At 44.3% G+C, this 14,439-nt stretch overlaps 1 protein-coding gene across 1 annotated transcript; it reads right to left on the bottom strand.

Annotated features, from left to right (window-relative positions):
* Positions 1 to 212: 212 nt before the first annotated feature.
* On the bottom strand, positions 213 to 3,375 carry LOC123063219 (uncharacterized). Its single transcript, XM_044486962.1, has 3 exons — positions 2,228 to 3,375; positions 1,290 to 1,385; positions 213 to 391 (listed from the first exon to the last, which is right to left on the bottom strand). Exons 1-2 carry the CDS (start codon positions 3,309 to 3,311, stop codon positions 1,309 to 1,311), a joined length of 1,161 nt encoding a protein of 386 aa, XP_044342897.1. The 5' UTR covers positions 3,312 to 3,375; the 3' UTR covers positions 213 to 391; positions 1,290 to 1,308.
* Between the last annotated feature and the right edge of the window lie 11,064 nt (positions 3,376 to 14,439).

The raw sequence follows: 14,439 nt of genomic DNA, 5'->3' as shown, positions 1-14,439 counted from the left end.
GTTGCTAGGCAGAGAGGGAAACTAGCCTCTGAATTCTGGTGTTTCCAGCATGAGCGACCCACTGGAGACTAGTTGAACACCAACCCATCAAACTAAGAGGTGATGCTGCTTGGCTGCAGAACCACTGAAAGTCTTTACTCAACTACAAGGCACAGACCCACCGTGCCGAACTGCCAATTTTCTCACTGCCTACAGAGGCCACTGAAGAAATATATAGTGGGAGCTAACAAGTTAAACAGTCCGTTCATGCAAATGTACTTCACACTTCATGATAAATACATACTACAACGGATCAATTTTCAGATGGAATGGACCATCACTGGCCACAACACCAGAAAACACGAAATAGAATAACCTACACCGATAAGCCACTCCTCCAACTTAGCCATACCTACATAACAACAATCCGATAAGTTACATTTTGCTTTAATGCGCGACAGGCAAATACTCAACTGACTAAATATCACTGAGGAAATAAATGAAAAAAAAACAGAAAGTTAAAAAAAGCATTCAGCTTAATTATAAGCATGGTATGCTTGTTATACAAAGTAGAACGACTCACGGAAGAACTATTATTAGCAGACACTTTATCAACTCATAAAACAACATTTCTTTCAGCCCAAAATGAATGCCATTTTAAACTTTGCACGTCATTAGAGGTCAGAAAAGATAAGCCTTTGACCACTATTTTTATTACTGTCAAGAGTTAACAAGTCATGTGACCTGGAAATATCTTGTATTTATGAACCTAGTCGTGTGACTTTCATCTTGTGCAATATAGTACTCCCTCCATCCCAAAATAAATGTCTCAACTTTGCACTTACTTTAGTACTCCCTCCGTCCGAAAATACTTGTCGGAGGAATGGATGTATCTAGACGTAATTTAATTTTAGATACATTCATTTTCATCCATTTCTCCGACAAGTATTTCCGGACGGAGGGAGTACAAAGTTATACTAACGTTGAGACACTTGTTTTGGGACGGAGGGAGTATAAACTAGTGATAAAGTTGAGAAATTGACTGCATATAGAACAAAAGCAAACATTTGGCTCGACTAGAGATACTTATCAGTAATAACTTAGCAGTGTGTGTTAATTAACAGAAACTGTACTAACTATGGAATTCTAAATATTTAGTTTCTGGTGTATATAGCTTTCAATTACTTAGGCAAAATGGTGGTTGCCTTACAAATTACTGGAGTTAATAATTTCATAAGAAAAATCGTCAGTCAAAGCCCATGCAGCAATAACCAGTAAATTATAAAATAGCATAGATAATGTTACGTCACCTTCAGTCATCACATCGTACTAGCATGTCTCAACAAACAACCATTTCACATCTTCTAACACGTCATCTCCACCATGTCCATCACCAATGCCAGTACCTACAAGCACATTAGGTCAGGAACCAACGACAATCCTGATGGAAAACCATTGATAGAGGAGAGAATCGTAGTGGGATATCTAGGTGAACTAAGAGATGTGTAGTTATGTGATCCGAGGAAAAAAAATACGACACATGAAGGAAATTATTTATTCTCTAGTGCAAATGGATTGGTTTCAGCTTCCAAATGAAGAGTGTAACTGAGTAGCTTTTAGCTTTAAAATGTGCCAATGGAGTTACACATTCAACTGGTTCAGTCTCAGCTCCCATGTTTAGCTGTTATGTGTCACATTGCCAAGAGAACCGCGTCCCAGTACTGAATATTACCATAACACAATTCACACAGGAGAAAATATACTTTCTAGAAATTATATTTAGTAAACCCAATTCCTTGCCAGACTAAGCAAAAAGAAATCAAGACATGCCAAAACTAAAAACCTGACTAGCAACACAATAGGTTCGGCCTATTTATTATTTTCCAGTTGTACATCTGAACTAGCTAATCACAGCAGGGCTCTTCCACAACCGACAATAGCTATTGGGTCGATTTCTAACTGTTATGCATCTGGTGCTGAAATGAAAAGATATATACTTCAGATAGGCACATAAGACTACATTTGAAACACAATTTATACATATGACCAACAGCGTAGAACAGTGACCGTAAGTACTATTTTCTTTCAAAGAACTGGTCAAGCAGCAAAAGGAAAATTGATGTGATTTGAACTTCAATCATCAGCGTAACACTCAAGGATATGATAGGCATTTCAGCAACTAATTAGTACTAAGAATCAATTTATCTTATAATACTGCGAATTGAATTGTATAAAGGCTGGCTATTACCTGCAGGATAGAAGCATGCAAATGGATAATGGAGATGGAAGTCCCCCATATTGGAAATTTTCTTAAACTCCATGGACCGGAGATAGACCATGAAAACACCAGAATTCGTCTGTAAAAGGATTGCATTACTGTCCTCGGAAAACCCCACTATGAGGGGGTATCGGTCTCCCTTACAAGCTGATCTGAGCTCCTCGAATTCAATAGCTCTGTCGTGCACCCATACAGAACCAGGCTCTCTCTTCCATAATTGGCCGTGAAATGTTGAGAGATGGATGAAGCCAAGCCCACCATCTTCGGTCGGCACAATCCTCAAGTTGAAAGGGCGAGCTTTTACTTGTGGTGGCAGGTCTGTCACAGTTAGGCTCTGCTTATCCAGATCAAACTCAAGTATGACATGTTGAAGGTCAGGATGCACCTTAAGTAACCAGCAAAAGGAATTCCCAATCAAAGTACTGGGTTCTGGCGTGGACATAAACGATTGCAGCTGCAGTGAGTTGATTTTGCTCCATATCCCGGTCTGCGATGAGTAGAAGCATGCGAAAACTCTTGTATTTTCTGTGTCACAGGCTATCAGGGCCACCTGGAAATGGCTCCCTTGGCTGCGGGCAGGGCGAAGCACCGCCCCGTCGAACACGAGCATCTGGTCGTTGTCCAGCTCTAGCGGGACGATGAGCCGGCGCTGGTCGCGGGCGACGGGGTCCCACACCACTAGGCGGCGCCGCGGGCTCCGGCGGATGAAAAGGACGAGTTCGTGGCGGCAGTCAACGATGCGGTTGCCCTTGTTGAGAGTCATGGAGAAGCGAGCGCCGGGGATGCGATCTGGTGGATCAAGTATTGGAACAAACGGAGAGGACGGATAGTCCTCGAGGAAGAAGCCAAGGAGAGGGGGCTTGCCGTGGTGGTCGCGGAAGCGGCGTCGGAATTGGGGATCGGCGACGAGGCTGCGCCAACGCTTGCAGACGAGGGAGGCCCGGGGGAGGGAGGACGGCCGCGGGGGGAGGCGGAGGAGAATCTCCCGGAGCATGTCGTCGTCGTCTGGGAGAGAGGCAGGAGGCGGAGAGGGGCTGCGCCGGCGGGGAGCCATCTCCCCTCTCGTGCTCAGGCGGAGGATGTCAATTGATCTGGGGAATTGGCTGCCGGCGCACAGGTCAACAAGTCAACAGCAGGTTCATATACCGTTAGATACACCTTACTTTTATCTCAAAAGAGAAGGCACACCTCACTCATTCATGGGCAGCGCTAAGAATCAGACTACTATATTAAGAGGGTGTTTGTTTTCAGGGATTTATTGATCTAGGGATTTAAATAAGTCCTTATAAATCTCATCTAAACTAAATAGGAGGGACTTATAGAGACTTAAAATGGGCATTTGGGACTTATGAAATAAGACTCTCAAGGAGGGACTTATAGGGACTTATAGTTATAATATAGTCTTATAAAGACTTATAATTCCCAGGAACCAAACAGATAAAGACTTTTTAGGGACTTGGGACTTATAAGTTGGGACTAAAAAAAGTCTATGACTTATGAACCAAACAGGACCTAGCTTTTTGTCAGACTACTAGTCCACCATTGGATTGATGTAGCCTGGAACGTCAGATTAGAGAGGCGGGCCTAGGTAGTTAGTTTGCATGTAGTACTAATTGTGATTTGTTTCCCGTCCACTACTCCCTAGAAATCATGTTAGACATTATTTTAGCTCTAGTAATGCTTCATCTGTACGTACTTCGAAATCTGCACTAAACTACTCCAAAGAAAACAAGTGCATCTGATGCATACTGTTGGCCAGTTTTTGTGACACAGAAACACATACTATGGTAACACGTGCTAGTACTAGAACAATTCGTTTTGCTTCTATTTCCTAGCAAATTTGCTTCCATATCAAACTATATTGTTTCAACCTGGTGAGGTTTTTGTCCAGTGCGGCCTTTTATTTTGTTTATATTGCAGGGAATTTTGCTCGGAATGACCGTAGAAGTGTCTGCAATGTAACAATAAAATGCTTCGAACGATACAAATGTATGATTCTATCAAACACCCTTTCTTTTACGATCGTGACTAACAGTTTCAAACAAACTATATTGGGGCTTTGCTTCCAAAGAATTTGGTATTTGCGTTAAAAGAAATAGGAATTTGCTTCCAAAGAATTTGGTATTTGCGTCCAAAGAAATAGGAATTTGATTCCAACGAATTTGGAACTTGCATCCAAAAAATGATGATTTGCTTCCATATACAACAAAAATTGACACATATGACCAGGTTTGCATCGCCTGGGCACAACAATACAAATGTCGTGCTTCCATAGATATATATTTTGCTTCTGAATCATTATGATACTACTATTTTCATATACCAGAGAATTGTTTCCATACGAACATAGATTTGTGTCCATCAAAAAGAAAAAAAAACATACATTTTAAACTATATGGGATATGTTTCCATAATGGTGAAGATTTATCCATGGTGATCATGAAGCACTGCACCATCTATGGGCAGTGACACAATATGCAAAAAGGCGAAGACATTGTCTGGCATCGTTGCCTTGTGGAAAGAAGCTGCATATTACTACTTTCTTCTGTGCTTCCTGAAATCCAAGACATAATCATGGGAGAGAGTTAACAAATTTCGATGAACATATCCAGTAGCAATGGAGAAGAACCCTACAATGCTTAAAATAATAAACAGGGGGAAAAAGAATAATACAAACTATGCTTCCTCCATTCATTCATGATGATTTAATGAAATTTCAAGCTAGTGCATCAATCGGGACTTGCATGAGCTTCACAGTTCTTACCTACCTGCCGCATGTGATGCTGAGACAAAACATCGCCTGGCAATCCACCATTCTGCATGGCGTGAGAGGCTATCCCAGATTCCCAGTTGGCCTCGTTTCCAAACCGAGAAGACGCTCAGGCGAGCTGGATCAGAGACCGAAAGTACATGTGGAGCAGCGCACGATCTTGACGAAGTTAAGCACGGAGACGAGGGAGGTTACGAGCTCGTCGGTGAGCAGGTGGTGGGTCATTATCGGCGTGGCCGCCGGAGGAGATGGCGCATCGACGAGGTGGAACGGAGGCCGTGGATGGGTGGGTCAGAAACTCGTCCTGGGGTGGGCGGGGATTGTTGCCCATATGCTAGTGATCCACAGGGAGGGTGGCGAGGTTGTTGGCCTCCTTCCACATTTAGTGGACGGGGGTGTGTCCATTCTCTAGTATGTTGATGATACCATCATTTGCATGGAACGCAACTCGGACAAGTTCGTTAATATGAAATTTATCCTTTATCTCTTCGAGCAACTATCAGGACTTAAAATAAACTTCTAGAAAAGTGAATTCTTTTACTTTGGACGCACCGGATAGGAAGAGGACCATTATAAACAACTTTTAGGTTGTGAGATTGGTAAACTTCCATTCCGGTATCTTGGGATAGCGATTCACTTCCGTAAGCTTACTAACAAAGAGTGAGAGTGTATTCAAGACGTGTTCGAAAAGAAGCTCAACTATTGAACGGAATTTTTTTTACGTCTTATGGAGGGAATTTAGTCCTCACAAATGTTGTGGTTACTAGCCTACCAATGTTCATGTTTTCATTCTTTGAAATAGCCAAGATTTCTGGACAAGATTTGATTATTACATGTCTAGATTTTTCTTGCAAAGTGATGAACATAAACGTAAGTGCCGCTTAGCTAAGTGGGACATTCTGTGTAGGCCCAAGGACTAGCAAGGACTAAGGGCAATGATCTCGAAATTAAGAACAAGTGCTTGGGGGTGTTTGATATGAGTTGCTCGGTAATAAATACCTTCACTCTAAGACATTGTCTCGGGTTGACACAAGAAAAAAAAACCTGATGGATTCAGCCTTTCGGAAAGGCTTGATACGGTTTAAGCCAGCTACACGGAACCAAGGATCAAATTATCCTCCCAAAAATGAAGACGGCTAGAAAACCCTTGTAGATCCAACAAGATAGATTCCAGAAGGCCTTACCTCAATAGCTTCCAACGAAGCAGAAGGTAGTCGCGCTAACAAGATAGATTCCAGGAGGCCTTACCTCAGTAGCTTCCAAGTTCCAACGAAGCAGAAGATAGTGGTGCATCACTGAGCGGAGAAAAAGCCAGAAGGACAAAATATGAACTGTCGCTAATATTATTGAATGGCGTCATCCTCCCCGCTGAACGATGTAGTCCAAGATCACCTAGACGAAACGAAGAAAAAAAAGGGGCCCAACATCTGTACAACCTCCGCCAACCAATCAACATATCTTATCTCAAAAAAAAAACCAATCAACATATCATCATGCAAACCCTAAAAGAAACATATCATCATGCACAATCCCCTTTGTTGTATTTCGTCTGCAGTTTTTAAGTAACAGAAGTTCCTATGCAGACTTTGAAATATTAGGAAGGAGCGATATGAAGAATTTGAAATGTTGGGAAAGAGCGGCATTTTCGCAATCAGTCGAGGGCCATACGGGCCGAGGGTTTCAAAGTACAGCAAACCCTACACCTGCCGGCGCGCGGCGCCCCCGTTGAATGCGATGGCCTCGGGTTCCGCGGAACCAGCCACCGCTGGCGAGGACGCGTGTGCCGTTCGCTTTGCCGAGTTCTCGGACCTGCAGCTGCGGGCGAGGTTGCGGCGCATACAGAGTTGGATCGACGGAGGCGTCTACAGCGGCCTCGGCGACGGCGGAGAGAACTCAGAGAAGATGCATCAGCTGTGCCGTGACATCCGCCATGAGATCGCTCAACGCCGGAAGGTTTCCTCGGCCCTGCCCTCGGCATTTTCCGCCACTCTCGGTCGCTCCGCCGCCCCCTCGGGAGGCAGCAAACGGCACCGCGCCACGGTGAGTGCGATACCCTCCGGCGGCGAGGCGGGGGTCGAGGATGCGGTGGTGGATAGACACGGCGCGCTGCGCCAGCTTTCGGACCTCGCTCTGGCGGAACTGTTGCGGCGCCTAGAGAAGCGGCTCCCTGGCATCGTCCGCCATCTCCCCGACGGCGGAATGAAGTACTTTGCGTACATCCGCGCCGTCCGCCTCGAGCTCGCTCGCCAGCAGGCCCTGCACTCCGTAACCAGCCGTCCGCCACCGAACGCAGAGCAGGTGCTGTGTAGAAGGTCCTCATCGTCATAGGTATCCCCACGATCTCCTGTTCTCCTCTCTGCTCCTCTCTCTGATAGTGTTGGTTTAGCTAGCTCGTCCTCTCTCTGATACGACGCAGATGGGGATGCTCCACTCGTCCATCGCTTCCATCTCTTTGAGGCACCCGCCGGCGAATCCATGTTTGTCTTCCAGGTTCCAGCCCGCATTTTTGTTGTACTCCTTCCGTAAACTAATATAAGAGCGTTTAGAACACTACTTTAGTGATCTAAACATTCTTATATTAGTTTACAGAGGGAGTAATTTAGAGTTACTGGTTATGCTAAATGACACAGTACGTAATTTTGTTCCAATACCCAGTGAATTGCAACTTTTTCTTAGTGATGATTTTGTTGTGATTTAGTGATGGTTGGAATGTTCGGGTGTGCACGAATGACACATGTTGCCACCATTAATGATGCCATAGAAATTTTAGCGGCATCTAGTCTTAATTTCACAGTTGAGTTCGATATGACGATCTTACTTTCACACTTGGAATTTTTAGTTAAATGTAAGAACAGATTTTATTCTTGGTAAGCATTAACTAGTTTGCAGTGGATGAAGAAATTGCAATACGTACCTGGCTAACATTCTGTCTAGCAATTCTCCACCTTCACATAATCTGTTGAAGGAAAACAAGATGAGGAAAATACTGCCTGGCAGGCGTTACAAAAGATGCCATAAACAATGCTAATTTATAATTCTAGTACACCCAAAGATAGATAAAAAGTGATTAAGTAGACGCATAAATCTTAAAGGAAGTGTTTTTCATGTAAGAAGTGTAGAGAATCAAAGGGAGTTTTGGGATGCAACACATGTATGGTCGCCAGCATCCAGTGCATATATAGTTATACCGGTATAAGGTGCAGCACACATCCTCAACTAACTCCTTTCTAGCTTCTTTAGCTTCCACCTATTGCACCATGGTTTCCCCTTCCTCGGTTTCTGGTGAGTCTAACCCCTTCGTTGAAGCTGCCTCCGCGCCTCCCACCTTCATCGGCCTAAACCATGTTAACATATTCGACCACGTTCCCATGTGCCTCTCCTCCTTTGACTCCACCTTCTATGCATGGAAGACATACTTCTCTCTCATAATCCGATCGTTCCAACTGCGTGATCACATAACCGTCGATGCCCACACTATGAAGGACAGTCGACTGGTCCTCCATCGATGCGACCATTATCTGGTGGTTGTATCTCACCATCTCAAGGATATGTTTAACATGTGCGAGGCCGACAATGGCGTACTCCGTGTGGAACAATATCTGTGGCCTCTTCACCAACAATCAGTTGCAGTGCATCGTCTTCCTCCAACATGAGTTCTTAGGCCTCCAACAACATGACTCCTCGATTGATGACTATTGCATGCGCTTAAACATGATGTCGGACGAGATGCACGACATCAAAGTGCCGGTCTCCAACGACATGCTCCTCATCAACCTGACGCGCGGCCACCACAAGGATTTTGGTAACACCGCCTCCAATCTTTCCCTTCTCATCACACCTACTTTTAGCAAGGTTGTGGCCTACCTGCGCCTCGAGGAGCGCTGGATGATGTATACTCGTGCGTAGGCCGTCCACATCGCTCTGGCTGCCAGCATTTCTCATGGTGCTCCTGCGCAGCCGCCTGCGGCCCCTACAGCCCCAACACCACTTCAGCAGCATCAACCAACTTCGCCTTCCTTGGATCGTGGTCGATAAAGGAAGCATGGCCGCAATAAAGAACCCCACAACACCTACACAGGGGGGCTCCTCGTCTGGCGTACCAGCAACCACCGCCGCCATGGAACTCCATCCACAACACAACCCTTGGACTGGGGTCGTCCATGCGAACTCCATGTTCGTGCCTCAAGCTTTGTCAACCGGCCAACCACCCAAGTCCACCTCGCCGCACACCAGTAGTCCGATGCCTACTATGGTCCACCGTCGACCCCGCAACCTCCCTCGTCATGGGACTCCGTGCTTCTCGCCGTGCTACAGACCACCCCTTTGTTCAAACACATATGACGGTAGCAGCGATTGATACATGGACATCGGTGCGATGTCCCATGAATATAACCTACTATCCCGGTAATTTATCCTCTTAGCACACCACCACGACCTCTCGCATCATCGTCGGCGATGGCTCCCCCTCCCAATTATTCATACTGGTCATGCTCACTTTCCCTCCTCCTCTTTGGCGCTTTCTCTTTGTAATGTTCTTGTATCTCCAAATCTTATTAAGAACCTCATTTTGTTTGCTCATTTACAAGTGATAATCTTGTTTCCATTGAATTTTGATGAGTTTGGCTTCTCTGTTGAAGACGTGATAGCCCATGCGTCTCTACCAGTGTTGATCTCTGGCACGGCCCCCTCGGCCACCCCACAGCTACTACCCTTTGTCATATTCTTCAGGCTTTTCATTTACTTGTAATAAAACTGATGATTGTATTTGCCACACACGTCGTGTTGGAAATCATGTTTGTCTTTCATTTAGTTCTCATATTTTGTTGCATCTTTTCCCTTGGAAATAATTCATAGCACATGAGAGGTCCATACATCACTATGAATTAATGTTTTGCTTAGTTCTTTTAGCCTAGCCGCATGAAGTAAAAACAATTGCACAGTATATCATTAATCATTAAAATATTTGAAGATAAACATGCATAATATGTAAACCATTAACGAGTGTAAAATTTCATGGATCGAGATATTCAAATTAAAGCATGCATAGTTCATTCAAAAGGCATCACATCATCAATCAAGTTTGATCCAAAGCTTCACAACATAACATGTTTTATGTTGCGGATCAAGGCCAACCAATGGCATGCATGAACTCAAACACCGTCCTCGCCAAAGAAATCACCACCGCCACCACCATACACATGGACACCCCCATCACCACCACCATCCTCTCGGCCACCACCACCCTCTCGGCCACCACTACCACTATTGCAAAGAGAGACCTCCGTTTGGGTCAAGATCTCCCCACGAGTGAGATCCCAAAACTTTTTTGCAGTCTCATCCATTGTGGTTGGGTTCATTAACATGATAGAACGGTCTTCGGCTTTCTTTGCATTCCGAAGCCTCTCCTCCTCGAGTGCAAGCCTACGCTCCTGCGCGTTCAAGTTCCTCTCTTCTCTCACCAACTTAGATTTCCATTTCTCATCCTCCAACATCTTAAACTCATTCCATCTCGCCATCTTCTCTTCCTTGCGTTCGGCCACCAACACTTTCTTGGCCTTAATCATATCCACAAGTTCATCTTTGTATGTGCCATCGAATGCTCCTGTCCTCTTTCTCTCTTTTGCATTATTGTAGCCGTTCAGTCTCTTGTAGGCATCTTCATTCTCCCTGTCATCGTCCTCAACGGATATACTCAACCTTGATCTCTTTGGAGTGGTCTCCGCAAATCTCTAAATCCACTTCTCATTGGTTGCAAGCTTGTTGTAACAATGATACAAAGTGAAGGGCTTGTGGCAAAACTTCTTGTTTCTATGTTTAAAGAGATCTTGGATGATGGGGCCATACTCCATGACCGACACACTGCTAGGTAGTGAATGATTCACTTGGTCGACGCAACTGTACCATCGGTTGCATTGGTCGTGGATCATCCCCCAATGATGGCCAAGAGAACATTGGGTCCGGCTTGATGTGACATCCACAGAGTTATTGTACTACTATGCAATTACCCCCCCCCCCCCCAAACAGTCCTTTGATTGGTTCATTTCAACCGTTGCATCCATAGAGATGTTCATCCAAGCATAGCACAAATCAACATCTTCAACTTGGTTGTAGTTGTGAGTCCTTATCCTTTGTTGCTTCATGCTTGATTAAGTCTCGGTCTCCATGGGATCATCCACCTCTTCCTCTTCGGCCACTTGTTGATTGAACACCGAATCATAATTGAGATCTTCAAGCCCAAGCGTATTTGACGCCTCAAAGACGCCCAAAATTCGGCCATGTTCATATCCGCACTACGACAACAACAACAACAACAACATCCATCGCCACCAACAATCACCGCACAATGCATAGGCCAAAATTGAAAAAGCAAAAAAAACCTTGTAGGCATTTCATCGAGCACTTGGCGGCTGCGGCCCTTGTTGTCGGTTGTGGTGGTCGGACGCACCGGAGCAATGGCCGTAGGGGTGGGTGGGGACACCGCACGAGCCGCTGGACGGGGTTGAGGGCCGGAGTGGATCTTATTCTTCGCCGCCTCCTTAGCGTGGGTGGACGCGGCGACCGTCAGCTTCCTAGTTCGCTTCCGCCGCCGGGAGCAGCGGGAAGGCGACCCATTGTTGTCAGAATGGAGTGGCCACCCTGCCAACCTTGCGACCGGTAGTAATTGCCGGCTTGGTGGGCCGTACAACATTTTTGGTCCCCAACCTTTTCTTTGGTGTGGGTGGCGTGCAGGGGTGGTTTCCGGCGCCCGACGGGGGGCGGAAGGGTCTTGAGTCCAACCTTTACTTCGTTGCAGCAGCGGTGAAGGGGTAGTTTCTATCGCCTGACGGGGTAGCAGAAGGGTCTTGGCTACCCATTCCAGCCAGAACAGCGGCCATCGATGGTGATGGCAACGCGTGGGGGAGGCGGCGGCAGGAGAGGAGGCGGGGGAAAGTTTACTCAGCCACGCGGGGGCCGAGTGCTTTTAGGCGCCGCGGGCCAAATTTTTGGTGGAAATGGGTTTAGGAGATTGGCTAGGTGCCTGTTAGAGAAATACAACTGAAATATACTGCTCTATAACTATTTATTAGGGATCAACTAGAGATGCCCTAATGTGCCATTGTTCATGGGTTGCAATACACATAGGGAGCGTCTTGCCAATACTTCAAGGGAGACCTAACGTTCTAGGAAACGACGATGAACTCGTGAATTACTACCTGCAATGCCCCGACCCTAGCCTCACGCTAGGCATCCAGGCGCATTCTGACTGCTACATCCAAGTGGTTTGTCGCGGGGCGACGTAAGTGATTTACAGGTTAAGCACAAGAGACGTTGGATTGATGTCCAACCCATGCACAACACATTTGTTATCAACTTTGGGATTCATCTGGAGGTGACGTCACATCATCACATATATCCTACAGAAGAAGATAGTATATGCATGGTAGCTAATTCTATATGTTTTGGTGTAGATGTTAACCGACGGGATGCTCACAAAGCGAGCACCGGGTGGTGACCAATTTGGCCAAGGCGAGGATGTAAGTGGCAATGCTTATCAGGCCAAATATGTATTGTAGGATTGGTCTGTCGCCGGTGATGGTGAATGGAGAGACCAACTATCATTTGAAGTATAGGGACTTCACATGGAGCCAGCTCATCAAGGCGTATGAGGCCACCGCGGGCAATAGGGAGGCCCTGCTTGCCAGGATCCACCACACCAAGTTGCTAGTACTAGACACACACACACACACACACAATCGACCTTTGCTTTCTTAAGTTCATCGTGTCTTCCTTACAAGAATAACTTGCTTAAGACAGGAATCCTAGTTCGTATTCCAAGCTCGATATAGTATACTAATCCCAACAATAAATGATTGTTAAATCATGCATGCTGATCGACATATGTTGTCGGTTGTTTTGATTTTTCAATATTTCTGCTATATTTTGCACTGCAATAAGCAATGCAGTAATTGCTACTCCATTGGCTCCCTAATGTAGTGCATATTTTTCTTTGAAGTTAAACTTTTTATTACATCTTTCTAAAGTCAAACTTAGTGATTATTGACCAAGTTTATAATAGCAACTCCTTGTATACAAAAAGTGGGTGATTAAGGTATGCACTCCAATCACTGTTTAGCATAAGAAAACGAAAAGTAACATCTACTTCCTCCGTTACGTCTAGATATATACATTTGTTTGATAATCAACTATAATTTCGAGCGAAGGAAGTATGATACTTGACGGCAATAGGTAACCTTCATAAGTCAGCTCATCACAAAATGAAATAGCTGTTTGGAGCTCTAAGGACCAATATGTAGCTTTGTTGTCTAAAATTTATTTCATTAAATGTAATAATAGAAAACTTCAGTGGTATGACATGAATAGTTTCTCTTATGTACTTCCTTCGGTTCTTTTTATTTTGCATATAAGAATTGTCTGAAGTTTGACCATATTTATATGAAAACATATTAACATCTACAATGCTAAATTTATACAATATGAAAATTAAAGTCTTGACGCATCTAATGTTGTTGATTTTATATTTTGAATGTTGGTGTTTTTTCTGTAAATTTGGTCAAAGTTTACGAGGTTTGACTTCAGACAAATCTTATATACGAACTAAAAAGGACCGGAGGGAGTATGTGGAATGGACCTCAACAAGTGCAGTATGCTACTGAACTTAGAGCTATAAGTAGTTTCTCTTATGTAGCGTACTGATGATGTTGAGGTTTATTCCATATAAGAGAAATTATTCATGTACCACTGAAGTTTTTATTATTATTATATTTAATGAATATATTAATTTTGATAAAAAAAATAAATATACATATTGGTTGTTAGAGCTCCAAACAGCTATTTCATTTTGTGATGAGCTGACTTTTGATGATTACCTATCGCTGTCAAGTATCATACTCCCTCTGTCCGAAATTAGTTGATGCTCAAAGAGCTGTATCTAGATGTTATTTGTTTTTGTTTCCTTATGCTAAAAGTGTCCGGAAATCTGGAATGCATGCCTTAATCACCCTCCTTTTGTGCACAAGGAGTTGCTATTATAAACTTGGTCAATGATTGCTACTCCCTCCGTTTCAATCTACAAGTTCTGCATGTATATCTAGGTTGCCAATCTTATCACTTTAATATAAACTATATAACACAAACATTTATATCATTTGAAAATAGAACATCTGAAGTTTATATTGGCAGTATATTTTTGTAATATATGACTTGCATTAGGTTGGTCAAATTGACGACCTAAGGGTACGCGCATGCCCCGTAAACTGAGAGAGATGGAGTAAGTTTGACTTTTGAAAGGTGTACTGTATGCAGTACATTAGGAAGCCGATGGAGTAGCAATCACTCTGTTGCTTATTACAGTGCAAAATATAACAACAGATAATTGAAAATTAAAACAACTGAGTGCACATGTCAATCGGCA

The sequence above is a fragment of the Triticum aestivum genome, chromosome 3A (genome assembly GCF_018294505.1).
Source record: "Triticum aestivum cultivar Chinese Spring chromosome 3A, IWGSC CS RefSeq v2.1, whole genome shotgun sequence".
NCBI classification, from domain to species: Eukaryota; Viridiplantae; Streptophyta; class Magnoliopsida; order Poales; family Poaceae; genus Triticum; species Triticum aestivum.
The sequence above is the reverse complement of the archived record's forward strand: the minus strand, read 5'-3'. Positions and strand labels throughout refer to the sequence as shown.

What these genes read in the sequence shown, in the direction of transcription:
- LOC123063219 (XM_044486962.1), bottom strand. Translation starts at nt 3,311, where the DNA reads ATGGCTCCCCGCCGGCGCAGCCCCTCTCCGCCTCCTGCCTCTCTCCCA. An exon ending in TGCATGCTTCTATCCTGCAG is followed by an intron (nt 1,386 to 2,227) that starts GTAATAGCCAGC and finishes ATGTGCTTGTAG; the next exon opens with GTACTGGCATTGGTGATGGA.